This window comes from Festucalex cinctus, chromosome 7 (genome assembly GCF_051991245.1).
Source record: "Festucalex cinctus isolate MCC-2025b chromosome 7, RoL_Fcin_1.0, whole genome shotgun sequence".
Classification (NCBI taxonomy): Eukaryota; Metazoa; Chordata; class Actinopteri; order Syngnathiformes; family Syngnathidae; genus Festucalex; species Festucalex cinctus.
This window is the reverse complement of record NC_135417.1, coordinates 10,385,001-10,408,258: the sequence shown is the minus strand read 5'-3', so window position 1 is coordinate 10,408,258 and position 23,258 is coordinate 10,385,001. Positions and strand designations below refer to the sequence as shown.

Genomic DNA, 23,258 nt, shown 5'->3' with positions numbered 1-23,258 from the left:
TCATCTCAGAGCCTTCCGGATCTTTTCATGCATGCCGTCACACGAGTTACAAGCCATTTGAGCTTTCACCAGACAAAAGTTCTGCTTTTGGTCTCTTAGCGCTTAAAAGTCCACCGTCATCATTTTGCATGCGGATTCGATCTGACATCTTCCCTCCGTTGTACAAATCCATTTTCATTTGGAACGTCTCAAAACATTTTGATAACCATTCAGTGCCTCGTCAAATCCTTTTTTCTTTTTTTTTTCCGCCCCACTTTCCTTTCCCGCAGACAACATTCTGTAAAATTTTGTAGCTGTGCTTGCTTATGCATTGTCTTCTTGACATTTACAAAAAAAAAAAAAAAACTGCTTTTATGGCCTAAATGATGCTGTACTATGCCGATGTTACATGACATGAAAAGGTGAGTGGCGACAACACCTTCTGCAGCTAAACGTCAATAAATCTTCAATCTTTGTGCGCCTTCTTCTCTTTAATAAGCAGCCGAAATCAATACGGTGGGTATAAAAAGTCTACACACCCCTGGTCAAATGGCACGTATTTGTCATATACAAAAATTGAAGTAAAAAAAAAAATGTGATTTGAAACCGGAACAACTCAACTGAAACAGAAATGTGATCATAATAGAATAGAATAGACATAATAGAACTTAACTTACTAATGAAACAATAATATGAAAGTTGCTCACTAAAGTGGTGTAGAAGGTGAGTTGACTGTTCGAGTGCAGCAGTTGGGAACCTTTTATGGCTTTAAAAACAAAACAAACAAAAAAACAGTTGTTAATAACCCACCAACTGGTAACAGATGAGAAAATGTTCCCCACCATTGCTATCCTGTTTTGTGTGAATGCTAAACAAATGGGCGACATAATTGTGACATGTGACTACTTTTTTTTTTTTTTTTTACATCATAATGCACCTTTATCTCTGTGTGTAATGCGGAGTTGAGTGGATCTCTCTTTTCACCATCGCCATTACTGCATGAAAGAGCTGTCACTCTGAATTAGCTCGCTGTGGCACCCCCCACCCAAAAAAAAAAAAAAAAACCCCAGCGTGTTCATGTTGGGCAGCAAAGCCATTTTAAAGCGATTGAAGGTCATTGTCTGCTGTTTTGCGTGTGCGTTTCCTGCAGCCGCTCAGCAAGTGGCTCATCTTTTTTTTTTTTGTAGGTTCATAGGGTGACATTAGTCATTAGACGGAATGCTGGTGAGAGAAGTCTATATTGATATGTCACTATTGATTGTTGATTTGCACGCCCACAAAGACACACGCAGCTGCTCATGTGTGTCACTAACAGCAGTGATGCGATGTCGTTATTTCTGCTAGTAGTAGCAGTACAGCTACAGCAAGTACTATTAGCTTTCTCTGTCTTTTAATCTATTTAAATACATTTTTTTAATGCGTTCTTCTTGCATTATAAGTTGTTTTTGCAAGCTATCATTATTTCTGTAATTTAAAGAAGTATTTCGTTCTTTTGTATTCAAATGTACTTTTAATTATGTAAAGTACACTGAGTTACTTGTCTTTGAAATGCGTTACATTGCTAAATAAATAAAGCTGCCTTGCCATATGATGTAGCTAACGCTAGCTTGTTCGCTAATAAACTTGTGAAAAACACAAAACAATGCAGCAAAGGCAGCTATGCTCCCGTAGATTTTGCTAACGCTAGCTTGTTCGCTAACAAAATTATGAAAAACACAAAACAACGCAGCAAAGGCAGCAATATGCTACAATAGATTTAGCTAACGCTCGCTTGTTCGCTAACAAAATTATGAAAAACACAAAACAACGCAGCAAAGGCAGCAATATGCTACAGTAGATTTAGCTAACGCTAGCTTGTTTGCTAACAAACTTATGAAAAACACAAAACAACGCAGCAAAGGCAGCTATGCTACCGTAGATTTAGCTAACACTAGCTTGTTCGCTAAAAACACCAAACAATGCAGCAAAGGCAGCTATGCTGCCGTAGATTTAGCTAACGCTAGCTTGTTCTCTAACAAACGTATGAAAAACACAAAACAACGCAGCAAAGGCAGCTATGCTACCTTAGATTTAGCTAACGCTAGCTTGTTCGCGAACAAATGTATGAAGAACACAAAACAATGCAGCAAAGGCAGCAATATGCTACTGTAGATTTAGCTAACGCTAGCTTGTTCCCTAACAAACGTATGAAAAACACAAAACAACGCAGCAAAGGCAGCTATGCTACCGTAGATTTAGCTAACGCTAGCTTGTTTGCTAACAAACGTATGAAAAACACAAAACAACGCAGCAAAGGCAGCTATGCTACTGTAGATTTAGCTAACGCAAGCTTGTTAGCTAAAAACACAAAACAATGCAGCAAAGGCAGCAATATACTATCTTAGATTTAGCTAACGCTAGCTTGTTCCCTAACAAACGTATGAAAAACACAAAACAACGCAGCAAAGGCAGCAATATGCTACAGTAGATTTAGCTAACGCTAGCTTGTTTGCTAACAAACTTATGAAAAACACAAAACAACGCAGCAAAGGCAGCTATGCTACCGTAGATTTAGCTAACACTAGCTTGTTTGCTAAAAACACCAAACAATGCAGCAAAGGCAGCTATGCTGCCGTAGATTTAGCTAACGCTAGCTTGTTCTCTAACAAACGTATGAAAAACACAAAACAACGCAGCAAAGGCAGCTATGCTACCGTAGATTTAGCTAACGCTAGCTTGTTCGCGAACAAATGTATGAAGAACACAAAACAATGCAGCAAAGGCAGCAATATGCTACTGTAGATTTAGCTAACGCTAGCTTGTTCCCTAACAAACGTATGAAAAACAAAACAACGCAGCAAAGGCAGCTATGCTACCGTGGATTTAGCTAACGCTAGCTTGTTTGCTAACAAACGTATGAAAAACACAAAACAACGCAGCAAAGGCAGCTATGCTACCGTAGATTTAGCTAACGCTAGCTTGTTCGCTAAAAACACAAAACAATGCAGCAAAGGCAGCAATATGCTATCTTAGATTTAGCTAACGCTAGCTTGTTCGCTAACAAACGTATGAAAAACACAAAACAACGCAGCAAAGGCAGCAATATGCTACTGTAGTTTTGAATTTAATTGTTACCCATTTGACTTGTGAGTTCTGCGCTCTATCTGAGTGACATTTAGATATTAACGATGTTAACAATTCGAATGTTGGCTAATGAACTAAGCAAGTCTTGTATTTTGGAAACATAAACAAAGTCAAGTCAAAAATGTCCTTTTGATATGCTCCATGCACTCACTAGTCTGAACACATTTTTTTTGATGAATATTGTGTTGTGTTTTGTTTTTATTTGTTTTATTATTAATTAAAAAAAATTTTTTTTAAAAACATCCGATTCAAACTGAGCATAAAAAAACAAAAAAAACAAAAAAAAAAACAGAACCGTGCTGTCAAACAAGACACACATGCTATAAGCTGCAAAATCCACAGATTTTTATCCATCTGAGGCGGCGGCCATTTTGTCACTTGCTGTCAACTGAAAATGACATCACATTGCTCACTTAATGACCAATCACAGCTCAGCTTGCAAACATCACATGGCCAAACCCAGAAAACAGGTCGCTCATAGTTAGCCATGCAGTTTAATTATTGTTTTTTTTTTAATCCAATATAAGTACAACATTTTTACTTTTTACATATAGTCATATAATGTCCTTTGAATTTACTTAATCCAAACGTGCATTGGCTGTGCATGCTGAAAATGTCTTCAACTAACATATTTTTAAGCATGTCGTTATTCGTCTTTTAAGTACAATTTTACTCTTAATGTTGTCAGTTGTATTGACTTGGATGAACAACAATTTTTATGACATGCGGCAAAAGAATCCGTGCTCAGTCAGTGACGCGTCACAGTTTGACCGCCCCTCTCGTAACCCCGCCCCCAACCACTGGCTGCTTGCTTTAAAATAACATTGGAATCTACTTCCTAATGATCTGAACTGAAACCTTTTTGTTTTATTACACAGTTGCATCGGATCGCTATCAAGCTTTTCCACTCAGCGTGCGCTCCCCACACCCCCTCCCCATGCACTCCTCCTTGCCTCCACCATCCTCCTCATCACCACCATCATCATCATCATCATCATCATCATCATCATCTCCTCCCATCCTCTTGTGGAGTGCGCCGCGCCGAGAGGAGCTCTGACATCCCGCAGCAGCCTGCAGGTAAACGCCCGATCCATTTTTTTTTCTTTTCGACGCGCGCGATTTGCAAACGTTTTGTTTGTTTTGTTTGTGTTTGACTCTCAATTTGCGTCCGTATACGCGCGATGTGATGATTCGCTGTTGGAAACGTGCGGCCGATATTTGCAACTGCAGCTCGTCCACGTTGACGCGCTCCAACTTCGCCGGATGACATCATTTTGGGACTATTTACTATAGCGCGGGGACTATAATTAGCAGCGTCTATTATGCAAATGAGGTCCTTATAATAGCTCATTGGGAGCAACCCTCTTCGACCTCAACGTCGTCTACCACGCGTCCACTCATGTTTATTATTTCTCCTATGTGCCGCAATCGACAATTTCTCGAGGTCTCAATTATGTGATTTGTGTGCTGCCGGGCGTCCATTTTGCCCCCCCCCCGCCCCTCACCCCTTCCTCTTCAGCCCCCCCGATAGCCAGTGCAGTCAGAGTGATGATGCATGTGTGTGTGTGTGTGGCTGATCTGTTAATGAACGCACCGCAGTCTGCAGCTTGGCAGACTCCTCAATTTGTGTTGCTGTATGTGCACATAGACCCCCCCCCCCCCCAAAAAAAAAAACCCAAAAAACAAAAAAACTAGTAGGACGTCATGTTGACGATGACCCACATGATGTTCATCTGAGGCAGGTTTGTCCACAAAAAAAAAAAAAAAAGTAAAAAAAAAAAAAAAAAAAAGACCTCCATTTGAACCGATTCATCGTAGTTTTCATAATAGCACATGTGTGAGAGGATGTTAGAATGAGATGTTAGTTAGATGTTAGAAGTGTGCACTGCAGCATTGAGGGACCCCCCCCCCCCCCCAAAAAAAAAAAAAAAAAAGAAATGGGGGAAAAAAATGAGGAAGCTGCAGCACTCTGCCACAATTCCTTATTTCATATATATATATATATATATATATATATATATATATATATATATATATATATATATATATATATATATATATATATATATATATATATATATATATATATTTCATCATCAGCACCTGCTGTGACTCAACTTGTGTGACCCCACCTCTGGATGCAGGATGATGCACCAACTTTACCGTATTTTTCCACAAATGGCGGCTGGGCGATGTTTATTTACTCAACTGCAGAGGGAGGGAGGCGTCTGTTAGGAGGGAAGGAGAAAATAATTTATTTGCTGGTAAAGCGGCAGCAGGTTGCAACATATGTCAAGTAAAGCTCGAAACGTAATCAGAAGGATTATTACGGGCGGCTGCGATTGGCTGGCAGGGTGTCCAAAGCCGGCTGAGATAGGCTCCAGCACCCCCCGCGACCCTTGTGAGGATGGACAGATGCGGAGAAACCGAAACAGAAAGGGCGGAGCTATTACGTCACGCGGCTATCCAGGAATATAAACATAGACGCACACGACACGACGGTGCCGGCACACCCCGCAGTGGAAGGGGGCGGAGCAAGCAGTGGTTCATTTGTTACTACTTTTTATCTGACTGAGTCGTACTTACATGTCATTAAATGAATTAAAACGTTTTTCCTTCCGTATGTTTCTGTAAAATTCAACGACTTGTATTTCTGCCTGTAACACACGGCACTTCAGTTTTGTGTTTATCAGTGTGAACACTAGGGGGCGCTATGTTAAAGGTGTACATAGGTGAAGAGATGAAGAAGAAAATGTAGTCTGGTGGATTTCTGTCGAGTAGCAATATGGACGTCACGACCGCCATGTATTTAAAAATTTGTAAAAAAAAATAAATACAAGACTGCTTGTTGAGAAAACCACAATTGTTAGAAAATAATAATCAGACATTTTGACATGTGACTTTAACGACTCCGTTTGAGGATTCTGGATTGCAACCAAGTGGATGATTAGACACGATTCGATGACTCATTCCAGTCAATGGTAGCCCACTCACATTTATTGAGCCTGTTTGTAGGGAAATCATTATCCTCAAACACGTGGTGACTCGTCAAAAAACAAACTTTTTTCTTTTTAACTCCTCTTTGTCTCGTATTCTCTCCGAGGGGAAGCAGTGACGCCTGTACTAGCTAGCTAGCGCAGCTTTTGGGGGGGCTAATTTAGCGCAGCCTTCTCACGTGGGTGTTTTGCAACAGCCGCTTGATTGAAGCGAATTGCGTCAGCTGTGCGCCTTGTAAACATACAAAAACGCGCCGCGCTCGCCGCATCAGCATGTGCGACAAGCTCGCACTCGCGCCGCTGATGAAGGTGCGGGGAAAGAAATGTAATTAAGTGTCAAGTTGGGCCAGCAGCGGCTACAGGGCAAGAATGATTATTATTGCCATATATCGCTAAACGGCCTCCATTTTTGCCACTTTATTTATTTAATGAAGCATTTTAGGCCTGAATAGAGACGGAATGAAAAGACTTAACTCATGTACTGGACTTAACTACAGACGCTAACAGCCCAAGCTAATAATAGCAAGCTAGCTCGTTCTGTCGTCGTGATCCTAACAAGGCCACAGCAGCCTTAGCATTTATTGGCTATATTGGTCGATGAGTGAGCCGTAAAACAAATTGATCAGGAAATTAGTTGCAGCATATGTGGAAGCAAGTTGTTATTTTCAATAAAACAATCAGAATCGATTTTGTTGCCATTGTCAGTGAAAGTACATTTGCAACTTCTTCTTCTTCTATGAAAATGTTTTAAAACTGTACTTTTTAATTATTTCCATAATATATATTTAATGCATCGTTATGATTCTCGCGCTTGCACCGTCACTCGCGCCATGTTTGTTTGTTTGTTTTTCGTACTCGCAAGGCATTGTGGTCTATATCAACCCGGTTGAGTTCGGACACACCCTTTGTTGATCTTCTTCTTCTTTTACTTCTTCTACTTTTCCTTCTTCTTCTTCTTCTACTACTTCTTCTTTTTCTTCTCGTTCTCCTCCTCCTCCTCCTTCTTCTTCTTCTTCTTCTTCTTCTTAGCCTCCTCCTCCTCCTTCTTAGTCTTCTTCTTCTTCTCCTTCTCCTCCTCTTCTTCTTCTACTTCTTCTTCTTTTTCTTCTCTTTCTCCTCCTCCTCCTTCTTCTTCTTCTTCTTCTTCTTTTTAGCCTCCTCCTCCTCCTTCTTAGTCTTCTTCTTCTTCTCCTTCTCCTCCTCTTCTTCTTCTACTTCTTCTTCTTTTTCTTCTCTTTCTCCTCCTCCTCCTTTTTCTTCTCCTTCTTCTTCTTCTTCTTAGCTTCCTCCTCCTCCTTCTTAGTCTTCTTCTTCTCCTCCTTCTCCTCCTCTTCTTCTTCTACTACTTCTTCTTTTTCTTCTTCTTCTTCTTCTTCTTCTTCTTCTTCTTCTTCTTCTTCTTCTTCTTTTTCTTCTCTTTCTCCTCCTCCTCCTTCTTCTTCTTCTTCTTCTTCTTCTTCTTAGCCTCCTCCTCCTCCTTCTTAGTCTTCTTCTTCTTCTCCTTCTCCTCCTCTTCTTCTTCTACTTCTTCTTCTTTTTCTTCTCTTTCTCCTCCTCCTCCTTTTTCTTCTCCTTCTTCTTCTTCTTCTTAGCTTCCTCCTCCTCCTTCTTAGTCTTCTTCTTCTCCTCCTTCTCCTCCTCTTCTTCTTCTACTACTTCTTCTTTTTCTTCTCTTTCTCCTCCTCCTCCTTCTTCTTCTTCTTCTTCTTCTTCTTCTTCTTCTTCTTCTTCTTCTTCTTCTTCTTCTTCTTAATGGTTGGCAGCACTTTTGGTGCATTACCGCCACCTTCTGGTCACTGGTGTTAATACACCAAAATTATTTGCCAATGGCAAAAACATAATAATAATAATAATAATAAAAACATGATTAGAGAATGGGGATTTTGGGTGCTAATCTGAGCTCTAATTTCAATATATACTGTACAAGTCGCACCTGAGTATGTACAACATGAGCAAAACTATATATTAAAAAAAAAAAAAAAAAAAGTAAAATGTGGCACATAAAAAGATTGTCTTCTTTTAAAGCTCAAGTTGCACATCAACATCTAATAAGAAACGCTACTGCCCCTAGTGGGTACATTAACATCAAAATCCATCCTTACGTAATTCTTTTTAAACAGTACGTTAATATACATTTTCATTTCAAACAACTTTACCAATTGCGACAGAATGACAGTGTCACTAAAATAAAGGATGCAAGAGCCGTTCTCAATGTGCTTTCCTGCGACTTTTTCTTCTTCTTTCTCCTTCCCTGAAAATGCACATGCATGTCTATGAAAGCCTAACAGGGATCTCATCTTGGAGAGCACTTTTTTTTTTCTTTTTTTCTTTTTTCAGCATGAGTGTGCTACCACATGTATATTTATGCGTTATGTGCATGAGAGTCCGGCCATCCCCCCCCAAAAAAAGCACTATTTCGGGAGCCTCTTAGACCAAAAAGGTGTTAGTGTCACCGCCTCCTCGGGCGCTTGCGCTCCGACAAGCAGCGACGAGGTCACATGCGGGCGGAGGTGGACACTGAAGTGCCTTTTTAAAGGATGACCTATTTTAACATTCTATTGTCATCACATTTGACAGCGCTGCTGCTTTCAGGCGCTGCGTGTGCGCGTGCGCGCGCGTTTTGCTGGTGTTGATCTACCTGCACGCGTGTCGGCGTTAGGCCCGCCTGGAGATGTTTTCTGCGTCCGTGGAGCTTTGTGTCACAATTTTGGAGGAGAAAATGCTTTTTGATCCAACAACAACACATCATTTCCCCAATTTCCATACTTGCGCCCATTGCGGGACTTGAACCCGTAATCCTCCCCGTCCCTCGAGTGAGCTTCTGCAGGCGCCTCTTTAGGAACATTATCTTTCGGCTAGGAAAAATTCACGTAACACTATTTTTAAAAAGCAGCTGGCCCAAGTGCACCTTTTTTTTTTTTTTTTTTGCCTCGTTTTGGGCACGAGGGGCCGCGTGAAATCACCACATCCGATTATCGAGACAGCTGCGTCACAACGAGAGATCCAATATGAGTTTATGCTTTTCGTGAGGACGACTAGAAACGCGTGTGAAATGCGTGTGCAATGTGCACCGCTGTACTTTTTGTCATTGCGTACTTTCGCAAAACAAAATATAATAATAGAGCAGCTAAGAGTAACATTTTTTTTATAGGTGTATTAAAGCACATTCAGACCTTAAAATGTTACATTACTATTTATACTATTATTTATACTATTTATACTCATATTTAGGGATGTTCGATACCACTTTTTTTCAGACCGATACCGATACTCGGACCCTCAGTACTCACCGATACCAACTGCCGATACCAGTAGTACATTTTGACAAATAGAAAAAAAAATCACTAAAAAATATTTTTAAACAAATATTTTTCCTTTAATTTTGACAAAAAATCTGCACAGTCATTCTTCAATAGTCTTAACACTCAAAATAAAACACAAAAATGCTCTTTAAGTTTAAGATTGACAATTTTGAAGTATTTCCAAAGTGGTGAAGTTTTGGTGAAAAACTGCTGCAAGCTAGCGCCACTTACAGGCAAGGAGGACTCACTTAACGTCTTCGCTCGCTTGTACTCGTCTGCGTCACGAGTACTCGAGTACTTGAAAAAAAGGCTGGTATCGGCCCGATACCGATACCTGGTATCGGTACTCGCCCATCCCTACTCTTATTACATAACCTTATTTAGGATGTATATATTTTTGAAAATGCAATAAATAAATTAAAAAAAAAAGCATGAAGCTGTTTTAATTAAATTGGGGAATTGAGCAAAGACTGAAGGAATCCTTGGAGCTAACTAGTACCCGCTGACACCCAAAAAAAAAAAGTTATTATTTATGACTATTATTATTATCAAATGAATCAATACAGAAAAAAGGCATTCGTATTTACATTGTATCTCTTTCACCTTGCTGCCTCCCACCTCTGTGCGTAACTGCTCAGCCCTCCCCTCTCTGCTCACAAGGAAAGAGGGGGGGAAAAAAAGATAATCGGAGGCATTTAACGTCAAAGAGATGGCTCGTCAGCTTGTCAGTCATTTAAAGAGGAAGTCACCATTAAACATTTATTGACAATAACATAAATAAATACAAATGAATAAATGTAAGTAATATGTTGTATGTGACCTCTAAACATGACATTCTGATTAACATTCCATTTGTGGAATATGAGTTATGAAGCAAAATCCAGCCATTTTTGTCCATCTCAGGGGGGCGGCCATTTTGCCACTTGCTGTCGACTGAAGATGACATCACAGTTGCCCAGCGCTCAGGCAACGACCAATCGCAGCTCACCTGTTTCCTGAAGCTGTGCTGTGATTGGTTGCTACCTGAGTGAATGTGATGTCATCTATTCTCCAGTCGATAGCAAGCGGCAAAATGGCCGCCTTCTGATATTGATTTAAAAACTGCTGGATTTTGCTGCTTAACACATTTTCCACGAACGCAATATGAAGCAAAATGGCGTATTTCGACTAGTGGGGCCAATTCAACGTTTCCAACACTTTGTTGACGTATGCGACGAATTGCAAATGGCGCAAATGGATGCGACGATGTTCAAACGGCTTATGTGGGAGATTGTTGCACTGTGGCATTGCTTTGATTGCACTTCGATGGTTATAATCGCACCATTCTGGCGATGGGTGGGACAGGTGGGTCTGATTAGCGCTGAAGGTTCTCCTGAGCTGTGCAGTTCTTGATGATGGTCCCGCTTGGCCCTTTTCAGAACCGAAGCTAATTGGATGCTTTTTGGCCTACCAAGATTTCTCGACATCCTCCTGGAAGTTGTAAACAAACTTATATATTAGTGGAACCTCCGAAAGTTTTGCAGTGTGGAAGCAGGGGGGGGGGGACTCACTTTTTCTTTGGCTTTTATTTTTTGTGATACAACCATAGAAGCGTGCCAGTAATGGCAAACAGGGATAATTTAATTAAAGAGAAAGTCAACCTTAAACAAAATCCAGCCATTTTTATCCATCTCAGGGGGCGGCCATTTTGCTACTTGCTGTCGACCGAAGATGACATCACTGTTGCTCAGGTCTCAGGCAACAACCAATCACAGCGCAGCTTCATAAAACAGGTGAGCTGTGATCGGTGGTTGCCTGAGCCCCGAGCAACTGTGATGTCATCATCAGTCGACAGCAAGTGGCCAAATTTTTACTCGTATTTCACCAAATGTAATATTAACTCTTTCGCTCGCCGCCATTTTCACATTTCGCAATCCCGTTCGCTCCCGGCTGTTTTACTGGATTTTGACTGATTTTGCAAGGCCCACAGAATCTTGTGTTCTATTGCTATAAAAGCATGGAACATATCAAAAGAAAGATTAAAGTCTCTTCTTTAATCAGGAAAAAAAAGTATGTTTCTATCTGTTTCCGTTTTGCAGCAATTAGCATTGGAAGAGAGCTAAGTTTAATCAGTTTTCACAAATCTATTTAAAATTTAAAAAAGTAATTGAGCTTTTTTTCTAGATGGCCCTGGTTGATCTCCTTTTCTCTGCTGCCACCTGCTGGCCGTTTGTGTAATAACTACCATTTCTGCAACTGTTCTTTGCAGTTGAGAGGCTGCATCAAAGCCTTCTGTATGCTCTAGCATAAAAAAACAAACAAACCAAAAAAACGTATAAATACGTCTTTGGGACACTTAAAACAAAAAAAACGTATTTACACGTTATTGGGAGCAAATGAGTTAATCAGAATGTCATGTTTAGACTATAGTGAGGTCACATATTATTGTCAAGAAATATTCAAAGTCGACATCCACGTTAAGCACCGGAATTTCCTCTTATAATTTTTTATTTTTTTTTAATCTCGCCCTCTCGTCCTTTCACGCTCGGCTGCACTCGCTCGTCGCTCCGCTCTCTGTTAATTATTGGAAGGAAATGGAAAACGCTGATAATTAAATGGCAATTACGATCTTCCGCACAGGGGACTTTTGCTGAGGGGAATTAAAAAAAAAAAAAGGTCATTGGAAAGGTCACGCACATGTATGCGCCTTTTTTTGGGAGGCCTTGGAGATACTGTAAGCCAATTCGAGATGTCAGCGAGAGACTTTATGCTGATATGAATGTCATACTTATATATCCACACACACACACACAAGTCGTTCGCTTCCACACTTCCGTATAAGTAAGCCACACTGCAGCAGCGTTGCTTGACAGTTTACATAATAAGGAGGCCGGAGCGAGCGATATGCGGATGAGGAGGACGTCTGGCTGAGGGGAAGAACGGCCGAGATTCAACAGTTTCTCCAGCGCGCAGCCGGGAGGAAACAAATCTTCGAGGGGGGGGGGGCGCGAGGGACGCAAACGGGATCGGGATCGTGTAACCTATTTTGCTCACGATGCCATATTGCGTCATCAAATATTAACGCGGGTTCGTGTCTGCTCGCGTCCAAGTGCGTTTCATTTTCTTTGGGGTTTTATAGAGAAGAAGAAGAAGAAGAAGAAGAAGAAAAAAAGAGAAACACTGCAGGATGCTTCTCGCCTGTGCCAATCGCGCGTTTTCGCCAGTGCGCATGCGCCGCTCGGGAGAGCATCTGTGTCGCAGTCGTCACACGCGCGCACACGCATGCACACATTAATAGAGCTTTAACTCATGGCTTCAAATGTCAGCCCTCCATCCCCATTTTTTTGTTCTCTCTATTTCGCCATCTTTGCTCTCTTTCCGTCTCTCTCACTTGCTTGCCCCAACCACCCCCCAATTCCCTCACTCTATGCTGATCTAGACTTTGGAATTCAATGTTGCCATGGTAACATTGTCGGGTCGGTCCCCCTCCCTCCCCCTCTTGCTCCCCCCCCCCCTTTCTATTCAGACGATGAGATGCAGCACAAGTCGCGCTCGAGTCATTCCGCCTTTTTAGCCTCCAATGTCAGTCCAAAAGAGACGCCATTAACTTTCATACAATGCATGCTTATTATTTCATAGCTTCATATGTTTGTTTGCATTCTGCAGTCCAGTTGTCAATTGTTAAATATGTAACAACAATTAAATTATGGATGTTTCTTAATATTTTGGTTACCTTAATGAGACGTATAGTTGGAAAATATTGCATATAGCTGCAGTCACTGTACTAAACATATTATTGTTGTAAACACCTTTTTGATATACAGCTGGCCTTCCGTCCATTTTTTACTAAAAACAGGATTTGGCAAGGTCCCCAGCGCCGTTTATTTATTTATTTATTTATCTATCCTACCATACATCCATTATCTGAACCGCTTATCCTCACGAGGTATTTTATTATTTTTATTATTAATTTATCTATCGGGCAGAATAGGAAAAGTGTGGGTATCGAAAAGTGGGTGCGACTCTCCTGACAATTGTGATGTGATCGATGTAACCTGTAATGTGTCCGAAAGGGGAAAAAAAAAATGAATTAAAAAAAATTAATACAGCTACGAATAATAAATTGGCATTTTATCCTATTTATTTATTTATTTATTTATTTTAAGATATGTAAAGAAACTAAATCAAAACAGCAACAGAATTTATCTCCATAATGTGAATACGATAATTCGGTTACAGAAGCAAAAACTCCACTTTTTGCTGTGATTTATATCATATATGTTTCTTTCCACTCATGTTAACATTTTTGAATTGCCAACAAAATAATTCTCGCAACCAATCTTTTGGTGCTTCTGAATGATCAAAGGTCCAACTTGGAGGCAGTCACAAGAAGGTGTCATGCCGTATGACAAAATTCCTTTCAACTAATGTATTGCAATACATCCGGGTTGTTTTCGGCACACTTTGAAAATGAGTACTGGCCTATCTCAGAGCAGGTTTTTGGGCAAATTCTTCAAGTTTTAAAAAGGATGGACACATATGTCGCCTACATCCAAATGACACGCACTCGGGATGAGCTAAATCAAACAAAATATGTTTTTTTGTTTTGTTTCTCTATTATTATTGTTTTGTTCACCTCTTACACTAACACTCTCATTTCCATGACTTCATTTTGGACTTGCGGTGTTTTCCCAAATGTTGCCCAGTGACCAAATCACTCTTTGGTAGCCACTTTTTGTCAGCTTTGACATACAAATGTTGTGATGCTGTCGTTTGCTTTTCAACGATTTGCTCTTGTCTCGTCTACGAACGGCTGACTTCCTTTTTTAGGCCTGCTGCCAACAGCGCAATCTGTTAGCACGAGTTCACACGCAATTTAGCGTCGGCTATTTGGAGTCTCGGTAAATCAAGCACTTAGTGAGTAAGCGAGTGAGCCGCCACGATCAAAATGATTCACGACGGAAGGTCAATCCGTTTATTTTCCGTTTAATTATTCAATGCTGGAGTGTCAAAGGCGAACAGTTCGCGGCTGAATTTGACACGACGATCGACTGACGAGGAAACGACGCGCGCGCGCGTTTTCATTGGAAACGAGGCCCTGTCGGATTCCGTCCGCATATTCAAGCGGCCCGTTCTTTATTTTGTGTGTGCAGCAGCTGAGCAGTGATGACGGGCCCTTTGGTGGCGGCTTCCTGCTAGCGGAGGAGCGAGCGAAGGAGGAGAGCGGGACCGGCGTCCAAGACTCTGCCTCCGCTGGCACCGGCGACTCCGGCGAGAGAGACACAGCGGCAAAGAGCGAGCGAACGTGAAAGAGAGAGAGAGAGAGAGAGAGAGAGAGAGAGAGAGAGAGAGTGCACGGAGGAGAGAGAGAAAGCGAGCGGCGAGCGGCTGAGAACAGTCGATGGATGCTGTCCGGATTGAAGGGGCAGCACGTTCTTCACTGACGAGGAAAGGAAAGATTTCAAAACGGAGTCGAAGGATAGAAACTCGCCGTCAGGTAAGCCCACTTCTGCGCACTCCGGGATTGAGTCGCAGTCGCAAGAAAATGGCCACTGGTCAAGAACATTAGGAACAGTGAATTTCAGAGTGCCTCGTTGTTGGCCATGAGTGTGTGCATGTCACACAGAGATAGATGGAAGAGTGAGGATTGGGCAAAAATAAAAAATAAATGTCTGACTTGACAGTCAGCATGTGGACCTTTGCGCTGGCGTGGCTGCTATAGAGTGCCTCGTTGTTGGCCATGAGTGCATGCATGTCACACAGAGAAAGATGGAAAAGTGAGGATTGGATAAAAAAAAAAAAAAAATGTCTGACTTGACAGCCAGCAGGTGGACCTTTGCGCTAGCGTGGCTGCTATAGAGTGCCTCATTGTTGGCCATGAGTGCATGCATGTCACACAGAGATAGATGGAAGAGTGAGGATTGGGCAAAAAAAAAAAAAACAATATGTCTGACTTGACAGCCAGCATGTGGACCGGGCCTTTGAGCTTGTGTAGCTGCTATAGAGTGCCTCGTTGTTGGCCATGAGTGCGTACATGTCACACAGAGAAAGATGGAAGAGTGAGGATTGGATAAAAAAATAAATGTCTGACTTGACAGCCAGCATGTGGACCGGGTCTTTGCGCTGGCGTGGCTGCTATAGAGTGCCTCATTATTTGCCTTAAGTGCACGTTCAAAATGGAGAAAGATGGAAGAGTGAGAATGGGAAAAAGTAAAAAGTGGATTGGGTCTTTGGGCTGTTGTGGCTGCTGTAGAGCGCCTTTTGTTTGCCATGAGTGTGCGCACGTGACACAGAGAAAGACGAAAGAGAGAGAGAGAGATGTCTGACTTAAGAGCTGGCGACATGCACTCATTTTTCCTTTGGATAGCCACTTTAGAGCGCCTCATTGTCCGCCATGTGTCCACACTTGTCACGCAGCGACAGGCGGAAGAGCATTAAGGATTGGAATTCATTATTATCTTTTTACGTCCGGTGTCAGTCAGCATGTGCACCGATGCTTCTGGCTGGCATGGCCACCTTAGAGTGCAACGTTGTTTGCCATGAGTGTCCGCATGTCACACAGGGAAAGACACAAGAATGAGGATCGGGAAGAAGTAAATGTCTGCTTTGACAGCGTGAATATAGCCCGGGGCTTTGGGCTGGCGTGGCCGCTTTAGAGTGCCTCGTTGTTTGCCATGAGTGTGCGCATGACAACTGGCTGTCATGTAAATCTAATAAAAAGAGCGAAAGTCACAACTAGGATGGGTGGAAAACGAAGCTAGCATATGGCTTTGGGCTGGTGTGGCCACTTTAGAGTGCCTCGTTGTTTGCCATGAGTGTGCGCATGTCAACTGGCTGTCAGGTAAGTCTAATAAAAACAGAGAAAGACACAACTAGGATGAGTGGAAAACGAAGCTAGCATATGGTCAGGGGCTTTTGGGCTGGCGTGGCCGCTTTAGAGTGCCTCGTTGTTTGCCATGAGTGTGCGCATGCCAACTGGCTGTCATGTAAATCTAATAAAAAGAGAGAAAGTCACAACTAGGATGGGTGGAAAACGAAGCTAGCATATGGCTTTGGGCTGGCGTGGCCACTTTAGAGTGCCTCGTTGTTTGCCATGAGTGTGCGCATGTCAACTGGCTGTCAGGTAAGTCTAATAAAAACAGAGAAAGACACAACTAGGATGAGTGGAAAACGAAGCTAGCATATGGTCAGGGGCTTTTGGGCTGGCGTGGCTGCTTTAGAGTGCCTCGTTGTTTGCCATGAGTGTGTGCATGTCAACTGGCTGTCAGGTAAGTCTAATAAAAACAGAGAAAGACACAACTAGGATGAGTGGAAAACGAAGCTAGCATATGGTCAGGGGCTTTTGGGCTGGCGTGGCCGCTTTAGAGTGCCTCGTTGTTTGCCATGAGTGTGCGCACTTCAAGTGGCTGTCAGGTAAGTCTAATAAAAACAGAGAAAGACACAACTAGGATGAGCGGAAAACGAAGCTAGCATATGGTCAGTCGCTTTTGGGCTGGTGTGCCCGTTTTAGAGCGCCTCGTTGTTGGCTCCGAGTGTGTGCACAACCACAGCCTTCAAGTGGAAAGAACAATATTAGTTCTTAAACTGTATTTAGAAACAAAACTTTGAGTGTACTTTGCAAGCTCTTTAACTAAAAGATGTTTGTGATTGTTGTACCACAGATCGATGTGGTTGAAATTTGTCGTCCTTATTGCTCTAAAAAGGATTTCGCGATGGATCTGCTGCGTGCGTGCGTTTATGCATTCCTCTCCAGTCTCGCCTTCCAAGTTGCAAGTTCTAAGGGGAGCGTGGTGTCAGGGTTATGAATATGGAGTAGACGGGCGAGCAGGGTGCGATCCGGAGCGTTTCGCATCACTTCTGCCTTGTTAAGCCGACTCAGCAGAGTCGTCCAACTCTCCTTCCAAGGACACATCATCATCATCATTTTGTGCCTCCTCCTTCCTCACCTCTCAACCGTCCGCCCTCCCTTCCTCCCCATTTTCCTTCCTTTGCCACTTTATCAGCTCACCTGCAGGGCTGCTGTGTTTTTTAAATGAAGTGCGTCTCATTTGACCGCCGCTTCTCATTCGCTCGAAGGCGACTTCACACCAAATGCAGTGATGCGGGATTTTGGCCATTCAAGTCTTGATCGCTTTTCATATGGGACGATATGTTCATATGGATCCATCCCATTTGTCATATTGATGTTTCATATGTGGATGGAATTTTGGAGGTCCGGCCTGGGCACGCGTATGCTGCCGCACAGTAAATGTGAGCTTTCCATCAACAACTAAGTGACGAATCATCTTTGTAGAAAAACCTGCAAAAGAGTTTTTTATTTACATACAAACTGCACACTGAGCATCTGCTTTCAGAGGATGCCAGTTTGTCTCTCTCTCTCTCTCGTTATCTTTTCTTCCATCTTTTTTCTTCCTACCTTTTTCTCACTCTTGCTTTCTCTCTCTCTCTCAATCTATCTATCTCTCTTTCTCCCCCTTTTCTCTTTATTCTCTCTCTCTCTCTCTCTTTCTCTCACTCTCTTTCTCCCTCTTCACTCTCTACTCTTTCCCTCTCTCGCATTTTCATTTGCTTTCTTTCTCTTTGTCAACCCCTTTTCTCGTTATAAACCATCATTACTCTCGCTCTCACTCTCTCATTCTCTCTCTCTCTCTTTCTCCCTCTTCACCCTCTACTCTTTCTCTCTCTCTGTCTTTCTCTCTCCCTTTCTTTTGTTTTATTCTCTCTTTCGCTCCCCCTTTTGCTCTTTATATCCCTCTTTACTCTCTCTCTCTCTATCTCTTTTTCTATCTATCTATCTATCTATCTATCTATCTATCTATCTCCCCTTTTCTCTTTACTCTCTCTCTCTCTCTCATTCTCTCTCTCTCTCTCTTTCTCCCTCTTCACCCTCTACTCTTTCTCTCTCTCTGTCTTTCTCTCTCCCTTTCTTGTTTTATTCTCTCTTTCTCTCCCCCTTTTGCTCTTTATATCCCTCTTTACTCTCTCTCTCTCTCTCTCTCTCTCTCTATCTATCTCCCCCTTTCTCTTTACTCTCTCTCTCTATCTATCTCTTTTTCTATCTATCTATCTATCTATCTATCTATCTATCTATCTATCTATCTATCTATCTATCTATCTATCTATCTATCTATCTATCTCCCCCTTTTCTCTTCTCTCTCTCTCTCTCTCTCATCTATCTATCTATCTATTTATCTATCTCTCTTTCTCCCCCTTTTCTCTTTACTCTCTCTCTCTCTCTCTTTCTCTCTCCCTTTCTTTCTCGTTATATTCCTCTTTACTCTCTCACTCGCTTACTCTCTCGCCCTATTTCTCCCCCTTCACTCGCTACTCTTTCTCTCCCCCTTTTCACTTTATATCCCTCATTACTCTCTCTCTCTCTTTCTCTCTCTCATTATAAAATGGTGTGTCACAGCCAGCATTGTATGAACTTAATCACAAGTTTAGCTTTGAAACAGTTGTAGGTGGCAAGTTTGAGATGCCAGGAATGCTTTTTTTTTTTGTTTGTTTCACTCGATGGATTACCTCCAAGTTTCCATACGCCCTATCACATTCATCGCATTCACCCCATTTTACTACGCTCAGCTACTTTTGTCATCGTGACGGCAGTGGCAAATGTTTCAACACTCGAAAGAGCTCACCAAACATCACGGCAAGCTCTCGTTTGCCCGTCCCGTTTTTGTCCACCGTGACCTGGAAGGGGGTCTGCCGTAAACGCCGCTTGCCTTGTGTTTTCCCAGGCATGGTGTGTGAGAAGGGGATCCAGATCCTCCTCACCACCGTGGGGGCCTTCGCTGCCTTCGGCCTGATGACGGTGGCCATCGGGACGGACTACTGGCTGTACTCCCGCGCCCTCATCTGCAACAGCACGGCCAACGTCACCCAGGACGACCCTCACAACAAGGACAAGAAGGACCCGGGGGCGCTCACCCACTCGGGGCTCTGGAGGATATGCTGCCTGGAAGGTGCGCTCAGCATGCGACGCAATTCACTTGATTGGTTGGCTGTGTGAACCAACTTTCTGTTTGAAAGTGAAGAACTTCCTGTTCAAAACAGTATTTGTAGTCCTTTGTAGTCTTCTTGTATGTTCGCAATAACAACTTCCTGTTTACTTCCTGCTTCCACGTAATAAAGTGTTTTTCATTTATTTTTACATTACAGCTACATCATTAGAGTTTTGAATGATTTTTGTTACTATTGTATACTTTATTATTTATTCAATAAAACCCTGAATGATTTTTTTTTAAATACCAAAAAGTAAGGTAAAATATAAGAAAACGTTTTTAAAAATATGAATAAAAAATTATTTAGAATGGTTGTTGGTGTATTATGAACATTAAAATTGAAGGTAGAAACTAAAGTAACAAGGATCCATCAAAAAAAAAGAAAAGTAGAAGAATAGGTCAAATAATAAGAAATATAGGTAAAAAAAAAAAAACAACATGAAAAAATACGCCCCCTGGTGTTAGTATTTATATTGCAAGACGTCATATCGTGATGAAATTCATAATGTAGGTAAAGTAGCCAACCAAGTACTCCAAATGTAAAGGAATTATCTCAATATCTCATTCAGGGAATTTTAAAAAGGGTTCGAGTTAGTTTGTTTGCAACGTAGCACAGTGTTTTGATACTACTAATTGTTATCATCATCAGGCAAGCACGCATCAACCTCCTCGACCGTGCCGTTGTGACAAGAAACAATTCCAAACAATAGAGGGATAATTACATGATACCGTCGCGCAAACCCGTTTCCGAAATAAGCCATTAATCATCGTGCCAGCGCTGGCTGCCGTCGTTTCGCTCAAGTGGCCAAACAAAAAGATGGCGTTAGTCGTGAAAATACGGTGCCTAGGAAGGCGCTACAAGCAGCTCTGCTAGGCCCAACTTGTAGGCCTGACATACACTAGTAACCTCCGGGGTCCTACTAGCACCACTAAAACTCCCACTAGATTCAGAATCACTGATAAATTTAATGGTCTCTAAAAGGAAAATTCATCATCTTTCAATGCCCTGAGTGTCTGAGATGGAAAAAAAACAAAAAAACGTAAGGAAGGCTTAAGCTCCGCCCCTTTTCACAAAGGTCAATTTTCAAGCTGGACACAATTTTTGGGCTTGGTTGGAGAATCATCACCTCCATGTGAGAACTGGAAGAAAAAGAACATAAAGCATTTTATTTATTTATTTATTTATTTATTGTAATGTTATGTTTGTTGTTTATGGCAATTGTGGCCATGCAGCACTTGTTCGGTTCCACTGCGTTTCGCTGCTATGATGTCACGCTGTGACATTGTTTCACGGTTATCAGCCCGTGGTGGAAACACACGAGCCAGATTAGGGCTTTTCTTTGGCGAAATGAACTCAAGCAATCGTGTCCTAATTCCCCCCCCAAACCACCCCCTCCCCCACCCCCCACCCCCTCCTTGCCAAGCAGCCAATTAGAGATGAGATCTCGTCCTCGCAGCAATTGCTGCATTGCACACCAACTTCCTCCATTCACTGCTCCAAACGTCACGCTTCCGCTCTTTCGGCTGCCATGTTGGGTGGCATGAAAGCTGCCGGCGTCTTGGCGTGGCTTAAAGGTCAAGTGTCATCCATTCAACGCGGAAAGATGCTCAGTGGCCGTGCAGACGTGCAGTCAGGTGCAGCTGGAGTGCAAAGAGCACGCTCGCTCTGAAAGATTCATGTGCCCGCGGTGAGCTGCTGCTGCTGCTTACTGGAGGTGGCAACCGGCTCGCCATGTCGCTAATGTTTGCCGTCCGTGATGTGATTCGATTGGCGCACAACAACAAAAGCTAATAGGAACCTTTTTTGTTTGTTTTTATGTAAGCTGCAATCAGGGGAAGATGTTCAAGTTTAGTGGGCCGCTCAAGGAATCAGCGAGTGTTGCGGCGAATTGAATAATTTAATTGTACACTTTGTTTGTTTTACTTACACACAATTGAACGTGCTCAAGGACGGGACTTGGAAACAAACTGGCAGCCTCGTCTGTGACTGCTCCATATTTGTCTGCGTGGTTATAACGCATAAAGTTTTATAAACTATAAACTTTTAGATTTGTCATTATAGTTAGCTCTTTCACTCGCAGCCATTTTCACTGAAACATCCCCCTTTGCTCCCAGCTGTTTTACTGGTTTTGCATAGTCTACAGAATATATTTTTCTATTGCTATAAAAACAAAAACAACAACGAAAGAAAGAGTTGAGTCTCTTCTTTCATCAAGAAAAAAAAAAGTATATTTGTATCTGCTTCCGTTTTGCAGCAATTAGCATTAGAATGTAGCTAAGTTTCATCATTATTCACAAACTTGTTGAAAACACTGGCAAAAAGAGCTTGTTGCAATATGGCCCTGGCTGATCTCTTATACTCTGATGCCACCCGCTGGACATTTTTTGTAATAACTACCATTGCTTTAAGTGACTTCTTCATGTCAGAAACTGTATCAAAGCCTTCGGTATGCTCTAGCAAAAAAAAAAAAAAACAACAACATTTAAATACGTTTTTGGGAGTGAAGAACAAAGTCTTAAAAAACTTATTTATACGTTTTTGGGTTTGAATGAGTTAATATTTATCTTATTCTTTTTTTTTTTTTTTTTTTTTTTTTTTTTTTTTTTTTCTTAGTCAGAATTGATTGGGGTTAGAAATCAATTAATCACACAATTTTAAAGATGTCGGTTCCCACGTGGGAAAGATTGATAGACTGATGGGTTTGATAAAGTGCTAAATTTGCATATTCATTTTATTTCGAAGTAACGTTAGCTGCTGGTTCTCAACCCCTATAAGAGGGGACGGAAAAAAAGTTTGAGGACCTGCACCATTTTTTTTTTTAGAACGTCTTAGACTCAAGCTTGATATGAAAATAAAAGCGGACTAAACAAAGAAAGTTTATCCTTCATTATTTTGACAACATCCTGAATTGTTAGAAGGAACTGCCTATCAAAAAATTCACTTCATCAAAAAATTGTTACAAGCATCAGCGGGCCACAAAAAAATATCCCGGCGTGCCATTTCTGGCCCGCGGGCCTCAAGTTTGACACCCGCCGCCGTTAATTCCGCCGCCACTGATGTGCGCCTCCATCTGCTTCTTCACAGAACAACATGGCCGAGCGACCAAGGGAGGCCGCCAACAGCACGTCCCGCGTCTGTCCATCTGTCCCTCCTCCGTCTGTGTGTCTTCATCATTCCACCACTCCATCCATCTTATGTCACAATCCATCAAGCCGGCGTGTCGCCGGCGTGCGTGCGTGCTTGTATGTATTTACTAACACCACACGTGCGCTCGCGTGCGTGACTAGCATAACATTCCGCCGTTGTTGGATGCTGAGGAGACGCCGACGCTGAGTCGCTCGGTCCTTTTCTCGGCTCTCGGGAGGACGCCCGCTGCTCTTCCGTTTGACGCAGTTGGCTTTATGACTTCTTGTTCTCTCGCTTGTGTGTGCTCATCACTTTTTTTTCCCCTCTCATCTCAGGAGTAAAGCGAGGAGTGTGTTCACAGATCAACCACTTCCCGGAGGATGCGGACTTTGACCATGACGGGGCCGAGTACGTCCTACGTAAGTCAAACTCCTGCTTTGGAGTCTTGGATTTTTTTTGTTTTTTTTCTGTTGCCGCAGTGGAGGAATCAACACGTGACAATGTGAACTAAAAGTCACAGGCGCTGGTGCGGCCTAGTTGACGCTAAAAAGGCCCGCAGGGACGCGTTTGCGCTCGGTGATACGCCGCACGTGCGCGCACGAGCTTGTTTACAATCTTGCACGGGCATCTTGTTGGCATTTTGCTGGCATTTTCTCTCCTGTGGCCTACTTGTCTAAGATGCGTGTGCGTGCGTGTTGTCGGCATGTGCACGCATGTGTTACATTTGCATACAACGGTTGAATTCTCATGT

The 23,258-nt window shown here is 42.3% G+C and overlaps 1 protein-coding gene across 3 annotated transcripts in view; it reads left to right on the top strand.

Moving 5' to 3' along the window:
• The first annotated feature begins 1,094 nt into the window (after window positions 1-1,094).
• cacng8b (calcium channel, voltage-dependent, gamma subunit 8b) overlaps window positions 1,095-23,258 on the top strand; it is a 29,731-nt gene continuing 7,567 nt past the window's right edge. The window contains exons 1-5 of one of the 3 annotated variants that reach the window (XM_077525901.1): window positions 1,095-1,203; window positions 3,981-4,179; window positions 14,533-14,876; window positions 19,117-19,341; window positions 22,843-22,926. In XM_077525901.1, coding sequence (XP_077382027.1) covers window positions 19,119-19,341; window positions 22,843-22,926 — 307 coding nt within the window. In that variant the 5' untranslated portion in view covers window positions 1,095-1,203; window positions 3,981-4,179; window positions 14,533-14,876; window positions 19,117-19,118. Of the gene's footprint in view, window positions 1,204-3,905; window positions 4,180-14,532; window positions 14,877-19,116; window positions 19,342-22,842; window positions 22,927-23,258 lie in introns of those variants that run through there. The other 2 variants (XM_077525900.1, XM_077525902.1) reach the window with 2 other exon arrangements.